Genomic DNA, 17637 nt, shown 5'->3' with positions numbered 1-17637 from the left:
ATGCCGCAACTAAGACCCAACGCAGCCAAAAATAAATGAATAAAATATTTTTAAAAAATAACTAAATAAACTATGTTCTGACTTCATGCATTTAACAAACTGATTATATCTCGTTTGTGAATAAACAATCAGGGGTAGGGTAGGATATGAAAAAAAGAAATTTATGGTAGAACAACAAAAAACAAATTATGGAATCACTTTCTTATCACCCCCCCCCCAGTCCTACAAACAGCAGTTCACCAGGATCTAGAAATGTACGCTACTTCTAGAACATGCTGATTAAAACTTGGCTTAGAATAAGTGTTTTGTTCCAAAACCTTCTTTAAATGCAGAATCAACTTTAGCCGACAATTTGAATATGTTTCTGAATCGTTACAAACATTAAACCCGAGCAATCTGACATGAGTTTTAAGAGTCACAGGTAGGAATTTTACAACTTACAGTTTTCTTGACCCTCAAGGCTTGAACCTGGAAAAGACAGGAGAAATATGTTGACTTCACGAGCTTCAGTTCTCGTGAAGTTTAAGTGATGTGGGAAGAGAGGGAAAACTCACAGAGCAGAAGTGTCAGCAGGACGCGGAGCCACATCGTGCCCCCCTGGGTCCACCCCAGCTGCATCCTGAGAGTGAGCGAAGGTTTCGGGCAGTTAGTTCTGCTTTTGCGCCATGCTCCGGAGGCAGAAGCCGCTTCCCACGCGACGGAGGTGAGAAACCTGCCCCGTGAAAAGCAGAGACCCATGTGGGAGCTTCTCCAGGCACCGCGGACAGACCGGCCGTGGCGCTGGTCAGGTAATGGCGGCCATGCTGGAAACCGGGAACAATGCTTGGGCGGCCTCATATCTCCTCAGGAAATGACTGGCCTTCCTGAGGGGCCACCGGGCGCAGCTGCTTTGTTTAGTTTGTTTAGAGGGAAAAAAAGCCACAAGTGACATTTGCCTCAGCGTTCCTGACCCTCCTTGCGTCTGGCCTGGATTTGGGGACCCCTTCTCATGGCAGCCAGAGAGGCTTCCTCCCTCTCTCTGACCTCCCCGCAAAGGGCTTCTCTCCCTGGACACTCAGCAAATCTCTGTTTTTCCTCTGGCCCCTCCAAGGGGGCTCTTTCCATACAGCCTAAACCTGGACCTCCTGCCTTTCCTGACAAAGGCATGGAGAGGGCTGACTTTTTCAGAAAATTGCAGGTTTGTCAGGGAGACCCTGTAATGGCTCCCCCCATTGCCCTGCAGAGAAAGTCAGTTTCCAATCCTGCACGATCCAGCCCTTACTTACCTCTCCAGCCTGGTCTCTCACCTCTTCCTTCCTTGCCCCTACATTCTGGTTGCTAGAATTTATAGTTCCCAGAACACATCACATGTCTGTGACTTTGCCAATGCTCTTCCCCTGTCTGGAGTACCCTTTCCCCTCTCCTTTTCTGGCGAATTCCTACCCATTCATCATAACTCAGTTTAGGCATCAATCCTCTAGCATCGTCCCCTGTCTTCCCCACACTGAGCTGCCCTTCCTCTGGGCCCCCTCACCTCCCTAGTCTTCCTTTGTCGGACACTTTCTACCGTGTGCCATAATAGCTGCTCCTCCCCCAAGTGGACTGCTGGCTCCATGACGGCGGGACAGTGCCTGGTACCTAGTAGATGACCAAAAACATTAGCAAAATGGATGACTGACTGAAAGAGGACAAGTTAACTGTATTGTCTGAATTAGATGGTCATTGCCTTGGGGTCACGGTGCTGCTTTCTGAAATGCTACCCTTGAATACCATCACGTGGTAAAGCTAAGTCAGATTTGAACGGGACGGGAGAAACCAAAGACTTCTCTGCCTCAGGGCAAGTACCAAGAAGTGGTGGCTTCCAGCTAGAGAACAATACCTCTCTGTGATCTACAGTTCAATGGAAGTTTTTTTTTGTTTGTTTGTTTTTTTGCGGTACGCGGGCCTTTCACTGTTGTGGCCTCTCCCGTTGCGGAGCACAGGCTCCGGACGCGCAGGCTCAGCGGCCATGGCTCACGGGCCCAGCCGCTCCGCGGCATGTGGGATCTTCCCGGACCGGGGCACGAACCCGTGTCCCCTGCATCGGCAGGCGGACTCCCAACCACTGCGCCACCAGGGAAGCCCTCAATGGAAGTTTTGATAAGAGCTGTTAGAGAGCAATGCATGCATAAAGGAATTTTTTTCTATTGTGTTTTTTTTTTTTTTTTTTTTTTTTTTTTGCGGTACGCAGGCCTCTCACCGTTGTGGCCTCTCCCGTTGCGGAGCACAGGCTCTGGACGCACAGGCTCAGCGGCCATGGCTCACGGGCCGAGCCGCTCCGCGGCATGTGGGATCTTCCCGGACCCGTGTCCCCTGCATTGGCAGGTGGACTCTCAACCACTGCACCACCAGGGAAGCCCTCTATTGTGTTTTTTTTACTTTTGTTGTTTTGTATTTTCCATTCCCCACTGTAAACTATCTCCTTTGGCAACCTACTGGAAAATACCCCCACCAGCTACCAAATTTTGATTTGGCAGGAAAAAAAAGGAAACGCCCTGAGTAATAAAATAAATGTTGGTTTCAAAGGTAACTTTTACAAACTGTAGAGTAAGCAACTTTTGCTTCTCAAAGTGACATTCAAGCCATACTGATAAATGTCCCACCGCATGGCCCTAAGTTCCAAAGTAAACTTCTAAAAATTAGTCATTGTTTCATCCACAATGCTAGTACTTTTAGAACACCAGGAGAAAATAAAGCTTTATTTCAAAAATGTGTTAATGTTTCAAAAGAAAAGTGGAAAAATTATATCCCACAACTTACACTGTGCACCAGAATAAATTCCAGATTCAACCATCTGAAGGTACAAATGAAACATAAAAGTTCTAGAAGAAAACATAGAAGAATTCCTCATGATCTTGGGCAAAGGCTGGTTTAACTATGACTTAAAATCCAGAAGTCATAATATGAAAGACTGATAAAGTATACTACATGAATAAATGTTCTGCTTTGCCCCCCACCCCCAAAAAAAGTTCAATCAAGAGAAAAACTATGAAAAAAAAAAAAGAGAAAAACTATAAACTGGAAAAAATATTTGCAACTCACATCATAGACAAAGAGCTAACCTCTCTGATATGTAAAAAGCTCTCAGAAATCAAGAAGAAAAAGATCAACAATACAAAAGGAAAATGGACAAAGGAAATGAACACATAGATAACATAAGAAAAGTTACCTGAAATTTAGTTTTTAATTTTAATTTTTTTTGGCCATACTGTGCAGCTTGTGGGATCTTAGTTCCCTGGCCAGGGATTGAACCCGCGCCCTCGGCAGTGACTGCTCAGAGTCCTAACCACTGGACCACCAGGGAATTCTCAGAAAAGTTATCTGAAATTTAGAAATAGGCAAAAAGGATTACAGTGTATTCTTTCAATACAGTACTGGGCATTGACCAGCAGGCTCTCCTAGGGATTACCTGACTCTCTAAGGGTACATAAATCTTTGTTTGAATTGCTACTTACTATTGACTATTGTCAGTAAAGGTAAACATTCACTTACGTAAAGTTGATAGCAATGCAAAAGATTTTGTTACCTGTAGTGGGTGGTGGAAACTGGGCAACTAGGAATTTTTCATTGTAAACCTTTCTGTACTTTTTAGTTCTTAAGTTATGTGACTTTTTATCTTTTATTTTTGTATTACCTTTTAAATTTTTAAGAAATTGGAAAATTTAACAGCTTTATCGAGGTATAACTGACATACAACAACTGCACATATTTAAAATTTACAATTTGGGAATTCCCTGGCGGTCTAGTGGTTAGAACTCTGCACTTTCACGGCCGTTGGGGAACTAAGATCCCACAAGCCGCTGGGTGTGGCCTAAATAAATAAAAGTTACAATTAGAAGAGTTTTGACATGTGTGTACCCTGTGACATGACCACCACAATTAAGAAAGTGAATATATACATCACCCACAGTAGTTTCCTTGTGCCCGGCTGAAACAGGAGGGAAGTGGGCAGGGCACAACCTTTAAAAGAATGACATAGCCTGAGGACACAACATAAACTGATCAGAACCAAATAGGTCCAAGACAGCAGACAAGTCGACTTCCACTAGACCTTGAGCTTCAGTATACCTCACTGTAACACATCAGCAAGCTAAATGACACACCCACAGGCCCCATGACAGTCCCAAGGCTGACCATAAGGGTCAAAAAGTGGGTGGTAGCCCAATTCCTGGAAATCCCCTCTCCTTCCCCAAAGTGGCTGGAATACTCCTCCCACTCATTAGCCTATGAAATTAAGCACCCCTGTAAAACCCGACAAACCCCATACCCTGGTGCCTTTCTCACCTTTTGTGTTTCTCTCTGAATAAATCCACTTCTTGCTTATCATTTTGTCTCTTGCTGAATTCTTTCTGCAATGAGACATCAAGAACCTGAGCTTCATTAAGTCCTGAGACCAGGTGTGTAATCTCAGTTAACAGACCGTGGGTTCAAATCCCAATCTGAGTTACATGGTTTCACCTTTGCAATCCTTTCTTCCCTGAATCCCTCTCCCCACACCCACCACCCCCTATGCAAACATGATCTGCTTTCTGTCACTATGGGTTAGTTTGCATTTCTAGAATTCTATTTAAATGGACTCATACGGTATGCACTTTTTGTTGGTTTTTTTGGTCTATCTTCTTTCAATCAGCATAATAAGTACTTCATCCTTTTTACTACTGAGTAACATTTCATTGCATGAAAATACGGGTTTGCTTATTCACCTATTAATGGACATTTGGGTTGTTTTCAGTTTTGAACTAATACAGATAGAGCTGCTATGAACAAGCCTTTGTCTGGACACATACTTTCATTTCTCTTGCATAAATACCTAGGAGTGGAATGCATGGGCCGTAAGGTAGGTATATGTTTAGTATTTTAAGAATCTACCAAACTGTTTACCAAACTGATTACACCATGTTACATTCCCACCAGCAATGTATGAGAGTTCTAGTTGCTCCACATCCTCATCAACACTTGGCAGGTCAATCTTCTCAATTTTAGTCATTCTAGTGGGGAGCATAGTGCTTTCTTATTATGGTTTTAATTTGCATTTACCTAATGACTAATGACATTGAGCATATTTTTATGTACTTATTTGCCATTTATTGGGTCTATTAAAATCTTCTCAGTTATTAGCTAGGTTGCTTGTTTTCTTAGTGTTGTGCTTTTAGAATTCTTTATATACTCTGAATATAAGTCCTTTATCAATTATGTAATTTGCAAATATCTCTCCTAGTTTGTGGCATGTCTTTTTATCTCCTTAATGGTGTCTTTTGATAAGCAGAAGCTTTAAATTTTAAAGAATCAAATCCAATTTATCAATTTTTCCTTTTATGCATCATTCTTTTGGTGTCACATCTAAAAAATCTTTGCCTATCAAAGTCTCAGAAATTTTCCCCAATGTTTTGACATTTCGATCTATTATCTATTTTTTTAATTAAAAAAATTATTTATTTAATCTATTTATTTTTGGCTGTGTTGGATCTTCATTGCTGCATGTGGGCTTTCTCTAGTTGTGGCGAGTGGGGGCTACTCTGTTGAGGTGCACGGGCTTCTCATTGCAGTGGCTTCTTGTTGTGGAGCACAGGCTGTAGGCATGTGAGCTTCAGTAGTTGTGGCATGCGGGTTCAGTAGTTGTGGTTTGCAGGCTCTAGAGCACAGGCTCAGTAGTTGTGGTGCACGAGCTTAGTTGCTCTGTGGCATGTGGGATCCTCCTGGACCAGGGCTCGAACCCGTGTCCCCTGCATTGGCAGGCGGATTCTTAACCACTGTGCCACCAGGGAACTCCCTATTATCTATTTTGAGTTAACTTTTGCACATGATGCAAGGTGTGGATCAAAGTTCTTCTCTTTTTTTTTTTTTTTTTGCATGTGTATGTCCAATTGTTCTAGCATCATTTGTTGAAAAGACTATCTTTTTTCTCCAGTGAATTCTCTTTGCACCTTTGTTGAAAATGAGTTGTCCATATATGTGGACATATATATATTCTGGAGTCGCTATTCTGTTCCATTGATCTATTTGTTTACCCTTATGCAATACCACACAGTTTTGATTTCTGTAGCTTTAAAATATATCCTGAAGTCAGATAGTGTTAGTAGTCCTCATACATTTTTCTTCCTTTTCAGAGTTATTTGGACTACTCTAAACCCTTTGCCCTTCTATATCATTTTAAAAATCAACTTTTCAATTTCAACCAAAAAAAGCCTTCTGAGATTTTGATTGGAATTTCATTGAATCTATAAATCAATTTGGGGAGAACTGATGACTTAACAATACTGAGTACCTGACCCATGAACATGGCATATCTCTCCATTTATTTAAGTCTTCTTTACCTTCTCTCAGCAATGTTTTATAGTTTTTTTAAAATAAATTTATTTATTTTATTTATTTAATTTTGGCTGTGTTGGGTCTTCATTGCTGCACACGGGCTTCCTCTAGATGCAGTGAGCAGGGGCTGCTCTTCATTGCAGTGTGCAGGATTCTCATTGTGGTGGCTTCTCTTGTTGCAGAGCATGGGCTCTAGACCTGTGGGCTTCAGTAGTTGTGGCTCGCGGGCTCTAGAGCACAGGCTCAGTAGTTGTGGCACACGGGCTTAGTTGCTCCATGGAAGGTGGGAATCTTCCCCCACCAGTGCTCGAACCCATGTCCCCTGCATTGGCAGGCGGATTCTTAACCACTGAGCCACCAGGGAAGCCCCAATGTTTTATAGTGTTCAGTATATTTTTCATTATAAACCTTTGTGTCCTTTTTAGTTTTTAAATCATGTGAATGTATCAGGGTGTTGGAAATCACTTAAAATGGCTGCTGTATCCACTCCAGCCCAGCCCAGCCAGTACAGCAGGGTCACCTGTGCTGAGGCCCCAGAGTCACGTCAACATGGGGCTGGTCCTTCACAGGACTTGTGGATCCTCATGGGAGAGCCTCCCTTGCTATTCTCCTCAGGTTTGTCTGTCTGTCTGTCTCTCACTCTCTTTCCAGGGGAACCACTCCTTCTAGTTCTCAAGGAAATCTCTTCCTTCTCTCTTATGACTTGGCTGTGAGATAAGAACTGAAGCATATATTGTCCATCATTTATTTTATTCCTTGAAAAGATCATCATGCTCCTTATTCTTTATTTGTAAATAAGAATGTCTTATTAAAAGTTAAAAAAGTATAAAAGGATTTTTTTTTCCTATTTCACCTTTTTAAAAATAGGAAATCAAGTGGCTTTTTATATGTGTGTGGCCCCCACATATCTTCCCCTTCCTTCCTCTGGTTCTTAGTGGATTCCTTGATTGGGGGAAAACAAAAACGAAAAAAAGGTTCCGCATAGCTATTTTAGCTTCTTGGTAACTAAACAAGGAACTGACTCCTACATTGCCAGGGATGAAGACCCCAGGAATGCCCACCAGGCAGAACAAGCTCACCCAGGGCCCTATTTCTACCACAGTACTGCTCTCTTCTCCCTTTTCTCAGCCGAAGGGAAGGAGGACAGGGTGTTTTCTACATGCGGTGCTTCTGCCTTCAAAAACTGGGGACGTCACCTTTCATTTAACAAATGACATATCTGAGCTTCAGAATCCCGGTTTTTTGGTGGAGAGTGTTACATTCTGTTTTTAATATGGTTATGGAACTAACTCTGGCATGATCCATGTTACGCCTTTGCTCCTAATGATATATACATATACTGTTCTCTTATATCCCACCATTCTCCCCTTTTTATAAAAGGTAACATAAATAAATATGCTTGCATTAGAAAAAACAACACAGGGGCTTCCCTGGTGGCGCAGTGGTTGAGAGTCCGCCTGCGGATGCAGGGAACACGGGTTCGTGCCCCGGTCCGGGAAGATCCCACACACCGCGGAGCGGCTGGGCCCGTGAGCCATGGCCGCTGAGCCTGCGCGTCCAGAGCCTGTGCTCCGCAACGGGAGAGGCCACAACAGTGAGAGGCCCGCGTACCGCAAAAAAAAAAAAAAAAGCTATGAGAAAAAACAACACAAAACAGGACTGTCACAAATCTAAATCACAGCAATCCATTAACCGCCTGAAAAAGCTGCCTGGTGAAATAAACCTCAGGAAGTGGTTTTTCTGAGAAGCTGGGGTGGGTCGGGGAGGAAGGGCGAGGGAGGCAGGCGGCAATCATGGCAGAGGGCTACAGGCACTGGGCAGAACTGACCTCCCATCTATTTCATGACTACACTGATAGGAAACAAGATATCGGCCATTTCCCCCAGCCGTGACCTGTGACCAGCCCGGGATGGGAGGTCTGATTAATTAACCTTGGCAAGTTTATGAGTGGGACTAATCCCCCATTGCCAGATTCAAAAGTCACCTAACGGGAGAATGTACACGTACTAACACACAGATCAGAAGCCTGGGTTTCCAGTCCCTTCTCTGCAGCTTAACGGTGTCAGTGTTTTGAGGTTCACTTTCCACACCTATAAAATGGGAATAATATGCCCACTCTACCCATTTCACAGGCTTGTCATGAAGAGAAAATGACAGCTAGTATTTGAAAGCACATTTAACCAGCGGGGCACAATAAGAACGGAATGTGCTAACAATAAAAACAAGAGTAGTAATAACAGTAGTTGTAGGTCTGCTTTGGGCCCCAGGTTGCCCCACCTGAATTGCTGGTCTGGCAAATCAGCCGTCTTAATGAGCTCAAGGGGAGGGACTCAGAGCCCCTAATTCAATGCCCACCCAGGTGTTGTCCTCATAGCCCCAGTCTGGCCCCTTGCAAAGGTGGGCAGCTGGGAAAAAGGGAAGTAGGTTGGGACATTGTGGAGGGGTCAGTGCTGTTCCTTCCCCAGCTGGAGCACCCCCTCCATTCCACTGACAGGACACAGGGCTATATCATGATTCATGGCTGTGGGCATTTTTGCGAGCCCCTTCGTCCATTAAAAAAAAAATTATTTGTGGGGAATTCCCTGGTGGTCCGGTGGTTAGGACTCTACACTTTCAATGCCGTGGGTGCAGGTTCAATCCCTGGTCAGGGAATCAAGATCCTGAAAAAAAAAAAAATTTATTTTGGCCATGGCACAGCCAAAAAAAAAATTATTATTATTTTTCATGGGCCCCTAAAAGTATTGTTGTAGGCCCTGGCACTGTGCCTCCTGGGCCTAATGGCTGAGTTGGCCCCGACAGCAAATCAACTGCACAACGGCCCAAAGGATCAAGGGGTCTGCTCTCTTCTGCCCTGAGTAGCCCAGGCACTGGCCTGGAAAGAGGGGCAAGAGCTTCACCATGGGACTTCCCTGGTGGCACAGTGGTTAAGAATCCGCCTGCCAATGCAGGGGACATGAGTTCGAGCCCTGGTCTGGGAAGATCCCACATGCCGTGGAGCAACTAAGCCCATGAGCCACAACTACTGAACCCGCAGGCTACAACTACTGAAGCCCGCACACCTAGAGCCTGTGCTCCACAACAAGAAAAACCACCACATTGAGAAGCTTGGGCACTGCAACGAAGAGTAGCCCCCACTCGCCACAACTAGAGAAAGCCCGCATGCAGCAACGAAGACCCAGTGCAGCCAAAAATAAATAATTAATTTTTAAAAAATACTCGATAGGTATTTGTGCTTTCCGTTCTCAGAAACATAAGCAACAAAAGAAAAAATAGATAAATTGGACTTCATTGAAGTTAAAAACTTTGGTGTCGCAAAGGACACTATCAAGAAACTGAAAGGCAATCCACAGAATGGGAGGAAATATTTGGAAATCATATATCTGATAAGGATCCAGAATATTTAAAGCACTCTTATGACTCAGTAACAAAAAAAGACAACCATTTGTTAAAATGGGCAAAGGACTTGAATAAACATTTCTCCAAAGAAGATATACAAAGGCCAATAAGCACATGAAAAGATACATAACATTATTAGTCATTAGGGAATTGCAAATCAAAACCATAATGAAATATCACTTCACACCTACTACGATAGCTAAAATTGAAAAGACAGACAATAATAAATGTTGACGAGGATGCAGAAAAGCTAGAACCTTCTTCACACAACTGGTAGGATTATAAAATGATGCAGCCACTTTGGAAAAGAGTCTGGCAGTTCCTCAAAAGTTTAAAAAATATAGTTATAATATGACCCAGCAGTGATTCCACTCTTAGGTATTTATCCAAAAGAAATGAAAATGTGTCTACAGAAACACAAATGTTTATAGCAGCATTATTAATAATATCCAACAAGTAGAAGCAATTCAAACGTCCACCAACTGATAAACAAAATGTGGTATATTCATACAATAGATTGTTATTTGGCAACAAAAAGAATGAAGTCCTGATACATGCTTACAAGATGGATGAAGCTTGAAAACATCATGCTAAGTGAAAGAAGCCAAACATGAAAGGCCAAATATTATACGATTCTATTTATATGAAATGTTCAGAATAGTGAAATCTATAGAAACAGAAAGATTAGTAGATTTAGGCTTACAACATATAGACTTATTTTTTCACAGTTCTGGAGGGCAGAATTACAAAATCAGTACCACTGGACTGAAATCAAGGTGTCAGCAGATCCACAGTCCCTCCAGGGGCTCTAGGAGATCACTTGTTCTTGCCTTCTCCAGCTTGTGGCAGCTGCTGGCATTCCTTGGCTTGTGGCCGTATCACTCTAACATTAGGCCATCATCTTCTGTTCTGTCTTCTCCTCTGTGTGTCAAATCTCCCTGTGCCTTTCTCTTTTATTTTTTTGGGGGGGGCCATGCCACGAGGCTTGTGGGATATTAGTTCCTCGACCAGGGATTGAACCCGGGCCCTCGGCAGTGAAAGCACGGAGTCCTAACCACTGGGCTGCCACGGACTCCCCTGCCTTTCTCTTTTAAGGACACTTGTGATTGCATTTAGGGCCCACTCAGATGTCCTGTATGGTCTCCCCATCTCATCCCTAACTTAATTACATCTCTAAAGACCCTTTTTCCATATAATGTAAGAGTTACAGGCTCTAGAGGACCTGATATCTTTGGGGGCCACTCTCAGCCCTTTACAGAGGGTATCATGATCCCTGTTACAGACGGAGAAGCAGGGCCAGAAGGGGAAGTATCAACCAGTTCTCAGAGTCACGTCTGCCTGCCAATGCCTATCTGGCTGCTCCAGGGCCTCCAGTAACTGACCTTGTACAGCACCTTCATAAGCAGAAGACTCAGATCCAGCTCCTGACCTGACACACACACGAGTCATGAGATCAGGACCCATTTCCCAGGCATGTGACCTGGGCAGTTGCACAGGGCCCTGAGCTCAGAAGGGTCCATATTTGGTTTAATACCCTGTGGAGGCATCTTGAAATTCTTAGTAATATTTTCATTTTGCAATGGATCCATACATTATGTAATGGGTCCTGCATGTGATTTTGAATGAGAAAAGGAACAGATGAGATGAGGTGGGTGGAAATGTTCCTGCACACGACCTCCCATCAGCCCTGGAAAGTACCAGTCGCCCTGTCCCTGCCCCATCAACCTGCATCCAGGCTCCTCTTCTGCTTGGAAAGCTCTCCCTGACCCCCTATCCCCATCTAGGTAACTCTTCCCCTCCAGGCCCAGCTCAAAGGAGACTCCTGGACCAGAGCAGGCCTCTGGTTGCATGTTCTCAAAGCTCCCCATATGCTCCTTCATAGCTCCTATCACTGTTGGTAACCCCATATTTATCTACATGATCCCCAAGAAGCATCTCCCCTGGAATGGGTCTCTTGGGCTTACCCCAGTGCCCATGCAGTCAACACAATGTCTGATATAGTGGGCCCCGCATAAATTTCTGCTAAATGAGTGAATGAACTGGAAGCACAGCCGGATGTAAACAGTCATCATGTGCGGTAGCCATGCACAGGCCATGGCGTCAAATTAGCTCCAGATGGCTGTCCTTAGCGCTGAGCTAGGCTCCTTAGGGCCAGATAGGGCCAGTGTCAGTCCCTAGCACCGGGAGGCAAGATTCAGCCCTGAAGGGAGGGCAGGCCAGACACCAGCGCAAATGACTAGGGCTTGAGGAGCCCACAGGAGTGAAGAAGGAAGTGTGTGTGGTGGTTTGGGAGGCCTGATCCCCTGAGGGGCCTGAGTGGGCAGTAGCCTCAGCCCAAACATATGTGCTCCCTTTAGGTGAGAGGTGGTTTGGACTGGAAGTGGGCCAGGCCAGGCCTTCCAAGAGGCCCATGGTAATCACTTCTGACAGGCTTGGGTGAGCTCAGGGTAGGGCCACCAGAGACAGGAAATAATAATGAAACCGTGCAACTCAGATTGGGACTTGAACCCACGCGGCCAGGACTTGTACCTGGCCAAAACCCATAGTCTTCCAACTGAGATCACAGCTGGTTTCAGGACTTAATGAAGCTCAGGTTCTTGATGTCTCATCACAGAAAGAATTCAGTGAGAGACAAAGTGATAGGTAAGAAGTGGATTTATTTAGAGAAACACACTCCACAGACAGAGTGTGGGCCACCTCAGAAGGTGAGAAAGGCACCAGGGTATGGGGTTGTCAGTTTTCATAGGGGTGGGTAATTTCATAGGCTAATGAGTGGAGGAGTATTCCAGCTATTTGGGGAAGGAGTGGGGATTTCCAGTAATTGGGTCACCACCCACTTTTTGATCCTTCTGTTCCGTCTTGGAACTGTCACGGCCCCTGTGGGTGTGTCATTTAGCCTGCTGCTGTGTTACAATGAGCGAGACTCAAGGTCTAGTGGAAGTCGATTTGTCCGCCATCTTGGACCCATTTGGTTCTAATCAGTTTATGTCAGGTCCTCGGGCTATGTCATTCTTTCAAGGGTTGTGCCCTGCCCCCTTCCCTCCTGTTTCAATAATACCTGATATCCAGTTACATTTTCACAGAAGCAACAAGTCATTTTTTGGTATGTCTCACATCTTACATGGGACATACCAAAAAAATTATTTGTTGTTTATCAGAAACTCAAATGTAACTGGGCATCCTGTATTTTAACTGACAACGCTTGTTCAGGACTCCTTCTGGGGAGCAGGCTGTGCCAGGAATGCTTCAGCTAAACTGGAGTCATGTGTAGAAAAGCCAGAACTTTCAGGGGCTGAAGCCGTCCCTTTCCTGATTTTTGCTTTTTCAGGTTATCCAAGGGACACGAGGAGAAACAAGGCACTAAGTCGGGCTGCAGATGGGAGGGAGTGTCAGGAACCTTCTGCTCCAGGCCAGGCCCCATAGGGATGAAACAGCGAGGATGCCCTGGCAGAGGGGATGGCGTCTCTCAACCCTTGCAGGAAGCAGGCTAAGCACCAGGTAGGCCTGGCCCTGCCCTCCAGGGGTTTGGAGGGGAGGCTGCCCTATCAACTGACCGTTCAACAGTCAGTCTGGCTGCAGAGAGAAGCTCCTCCTGGGAGATAAGCACCTCCTGGGACTGAGAGGTGGCCTGCACTGGGTGTTGCTCTTTAGTTTACTTCATCAGTCTAAGGTGGGTAATGATATCTACCACCAGGGCAGTGCCTTTATCCATCTTTTTGACAATTGATTCTATCCTCTGACTTCTCCCTCCCAGTTTTGTGTCATCCACAGATTTTATCAGAAGGTCACCAGAGTCCTAATCCAATTCATTAATAAAAATATTCAATAGGAGAAGAATGAAGATAGAGCCCTGCGGCACTCTACCAGGGACTTGCCCCAGGCTGATCTTAATCAAAATTCTTTTGATATAAATGTTCTGCAAGCTATAAATTCCCTCGTTCTACTACCATTTACTCCAGCCTTCTCCATGAGGATGTCTTAGATGTCTTGATAAATTCCAAAAGTAATGATATATCCATTAGATGGTGGCTGCTCTCGATACTACCTTAGCAGCAGTAATGATAATAATAATAATAATAAAAAATGGAGTAATTTTTGTCCTTACCCTCCCCTTTCTGTCCCTTCTATCCAAGACTGAGGTAAACTTTGCTAAAATAAGAGGAAATCCAAATTGATTTATCCTAAGTTCATGAAGAAATTACCCTGCCAGGAACAACTCTTGGAGGAGGATGTGGGAAATGGTCATGGTTTATCTGAGGATCAGCAAAATGAATTTTAGATACAAAAAGTGACTTAGGTTTAAAGAACAGGCAGTTTCAGCTTATCATCAGGTTTTGATTCAGAATTTTGTTTTAAGTTGGCTGTTGAGCAAATGCGAAATGTACTCAAAAACAATCTGACAAACACTGATTAGGTTCTCTGGAAGCTCCCAGAAGCCCTCTTCAAAACCATTTGTCTGCAATGAGTTGAAACTACACTGTGAGCAGCCTGAGCCCCTTGTCTTTTCTTTTCTTTCTTTTTTTTTTAAAAAAATAAATTATTTATTTTTTTGGACTGCATTGGGTCTTCGTTGCTGCGTGCGGGCTTTCTGTAGTTGTGGCGAGAGGGGGCTACGCTTCGTTGCAGCATGCGGGCTTCTCATTGCGGTGGCTTCTCCTGTTGCGGAGCACAGGCTCTAGGGCACGCGGGCTTCAGTAGTTGTGGTTCGCGGGCCCTAGAGCGCAGGCTCAGTAGTTGTGGCGCATGGACTTAGTTGCTCCGCATGTGAAGCATGTGGGATCTTCCTGGACCAGTGCTCGAACCCGTGTCCCCTGCATTGGCAGGTGGATTCTTTTTTTTTTTAATCGGGTAGATTCTTAACCACTGTGCCACCAGGGAAGTCCACCTCTATGACTTGCCCACTTCTGCACATAGATTCTAGGAATTTAAGAAAGAAAATTGCTTTAAAGTATTTAAAACATTACCTATCGGCGTGATTCTCAGTCCAGTGTGTGTGTGTAGCTTTGTCCGTGCCCAACTGGCTTTCATGAGGTCGGCAGAAGTGCGTGTCCATTTCTTAATGTGATCATCTATTCGTCACCTCGGTTTTAACAGGAAATCTGGCTGGGGCAGCCACAGAGGAAGCAGAGGTCAGGGCTTGTGAGGGCCCTCTCTCTTCTCGGTTCTCAGGGGATCCCTCCATCCCCTGCTTTGAAAGGAAACAATGGTTCCTGCTGAAGAGCCTTCACCTCCCCAGCCTTCTGGGCTAAGCAGGTTGGTGTTATTCCTGAGCTGGACATCCAGGTGATGAAGTTGTGGGAGGAGACTTTTTCCCTTCTCATATCTAGCCTGAACCCCAGGAAATGTACTGAGTTTTAAAAAAGGGGGTGGGGGTGGGGATAGGGACTCCTAAAACCATAGATCACAGGGGCCTTGATATCCATCCTCTACAAAATTCTAGCAGATTACTTATTAGGTATGTAAAAACTCTATGCTCTAAGCACGCCCTAAAATCTTTTCCTAGTGAGTTATGGCTCTCATTGTGTACGGAACTTCAATAAAGTCTTCATCAAAAACACACACACGCACGCATGCACGCATATATATATATATACGGGGGGGCCCAGACCTCTGTGGCTAGAATTCAGGGAAGGGTAGAGAATGGGGAGTCTAGGCCAGACCTGACAGGGCTGCCAGTGAGGGTCATGCCCAGGAGGAGTTAGGCCATGTATTAAGGCCTAGATGAAGCCTGGGTCATGAAGGAGGGGGGACAGGAGGAAGGGTGCTCAGTGAAGGGACTAAAATGGGATCCTAGCACCCAACAGTCAGTACAGATCAGAGCAGAACTCTTACAGGTGTTGGCAGGGGGCACTTGTAGCTACCAGGCAGGAAGCAGAAATGACCAGAAACCAGCAGAGATCTTCCAAAAGTAAGTCAGACAAGTTAACCTGGTTTTTTTTGTTGTCAGAGTTACTGATTGTTGAATGAGTAAAACACTGCAGGTACAGGGTTTCTGATTTCAGCAAGACGTCTGACCAGGTGTGTCCTGGGGTCCTCCTGGAGAAGTGTGTGGCATCTGTCATTTGTGGGACAATTAGATCCAAAGAGTTTTATTCAAGGTCAATTCAAAAGACATCTGTAGGGTCTTCCCTGGTGGTCCAGTGGGTAAGACTCTGCGCTCCCAATGCAGGGGTCCCAGGTTCAATCCCTAGTTAGGGAACTAGATCCCACATGCATGCCGCAACTAACAGTTCGCATGCTGCAACTAAGAAGCCCACATGCCGCAACTAAAAAAAAAAAAAAGGTCCTGCATGTCGCAACGAAGATCCCACGTGCTGCAACTAAGACCCAGCATAGCCAAAAAAAAAAAAAAAAATTTTAAAAATATTAAAAAACAAACAAACAAACAAAAAACCCAAAAAGCAAAAGACATCTGTAGTGGAATGCCATGTGGTTGTCTTCTTCCCTCTCCTGGCTCACAGGAGGGATGGAAAGTGTGCTGACTTGATCCCTGAATGACACAACACTGGGAGGGATAGATAGGTAAGAGGCCAAAGGACAGGATCAGTAGTCAAAAGGATGTCACTAGGAGGGTGCAATGGGCCAAATGATGACACACAATAGAAAGTTAAAATTCCTGGTCTTAGTTCCTCAAAGCTGACCTTGCAAATACAGGATGACAGATGACAGACGTGTTGCTTAACAGGAGGATGCATGGGGAAAGACTGATGAATTTGAAAGGGGCGTGGCTATCGTCCCCATTGGCAACATTAATGAAAGAGTTCAGAAGTGGGGAGAAGACTGCCCCACTGTATTTTGTCACACATGCTCAGTTCAGGGGGTGACACCCAAAAGCATATGGAGGGGTGATGAAAATACCAAGGCAAGGGGCCTTCGAACCACATCATAAGAGGAACATTTGAAGGGAGTGGAAATGTTAAGACTAAGAAGGAAGATTTGGGAGAGTATCTGATAATTATCTTTAAATAATTGCATTGCTTTTATTTATTTTTAAAATTTATTTATTTATTTTATAGTAGGTCCTTATAACCTACTCTAAGGTTAAAATAGATAACCTTAGAATAGGTTATCTATTTTAAATATAGCAGTGTGTACATGTCAATCCCAACCTCCCAATCTATCCCTCCCCCTCACTTTTCCCCCACCACCCCGGTAACCATAAGTTCATTCTCCAAGTCTGTGAGGCTGTTTCTGTTTTGTAAACAAGTTCATTTGTATCATTTTTTTTTAGATTCTGCATATGAGTCATATCATATGATATTTGTCTTTCTCTGTCTGACTTCATTTAGTATGATAAACTCCAGTTTCATCCATGTTGCTGCAAATGGCATTATTTCATTCTTTTTAATGGCTGAGTAATAGTCCATTGAGATATGTACCACATCTTCTTTATCCATTCATCCTTCAATGGACATTTAGGTTGCTTCCGTCTCCTGGCTATTATAAACAGCACTGCAGTGAACACTGGGGTGCATGTATCTTTTTGAACCATGTTTTTCTCTGGATATATGCCCAAGAGTGGGATTGCTGGATCATATGGTAGCTCTATTTTTAGCTTCTTAAGGAACCTCCATACTGTTCTCCATAGTGGTTGTACCAATTTACATTCCCACCAACAGTGCAGGAGGGTTCCCTTTTCTCCACACCTTCTCTAGCAGTTACTGTTTGTAGATTTTTTGATGGTGGCCATTCTGACCAGAGTGAGTTGATACCTCATTGTAGCTTTGATTTGCATTTCTCAATTGCACTGTTTTTATGTGAAAAAGGAATGGAACTTTTTTTTTTAACCTTTGGGTAGAACCTATAGGGAGGTCTATTTTAGTTAGATCTTTGTAACACAGCGGATGAGGGAAAGTTTTGCGAAAGTTTTTAAAGACAGTTGAGAGAGGGGGAGATGTTTCCAGAGGGCTGTGG

General features: G+C 44.3%; 1 protein-coding gene across 5 annotated transcripts in view; it reads right to left on the bottom strand.

The window, feature by feature from the left end:
• Nucleotides 1-17637, bottom strand: part of PECAM1 (platelet and endothelial cell adhesion molecule 1) — a 93407-nt gene that overhangs the window by 54388 nt on the left and 21382 nt on the right. For 2 of the 5 annotated variants that reach the window (XM_033438879.2, XM_033438878.2), the window contains exons 1-2: nt 555-1217; nt 442-468 (exon numbers count right to left, since the gene is read on the bottom strand). In XM_033438879.2, the coding sequence (XP_033294770.2) occupies nt 442-468; nt 555-837 (310 nt within the window). In that variant the 5' untranslated portion in view covers nt 838-1217. Of the gene's footprint in view, nt 1-441; nt 469-554; nt 1218-1265; nt 1471-4302; nt 4368-17637 lie in introns of those variants that run through there. The other 3 variants (XM_049702163.1, XM_049702164.1, XM_004275632.3) reach the window with 3 other exon arrangements.

This window comes from Orcinus orca, chromosome 19, assembly GCF_937001465.1.
Source record: "Orcinus orca chromosome 19, mOrcOrc1.1, whole genome shotgun sequence".
Taxonomy (NCBI): Eukaryota; Metazoa; Chordata; class Mammalia; order Artiodactyla; family Delphinidae; genus Orcinus; species Orcinus orca.
The sequence above is the reverse complement of the archived record's forward strand: the minus strand, read 5'-3'. Positions and strand labels throughout refer to the sequence as shown.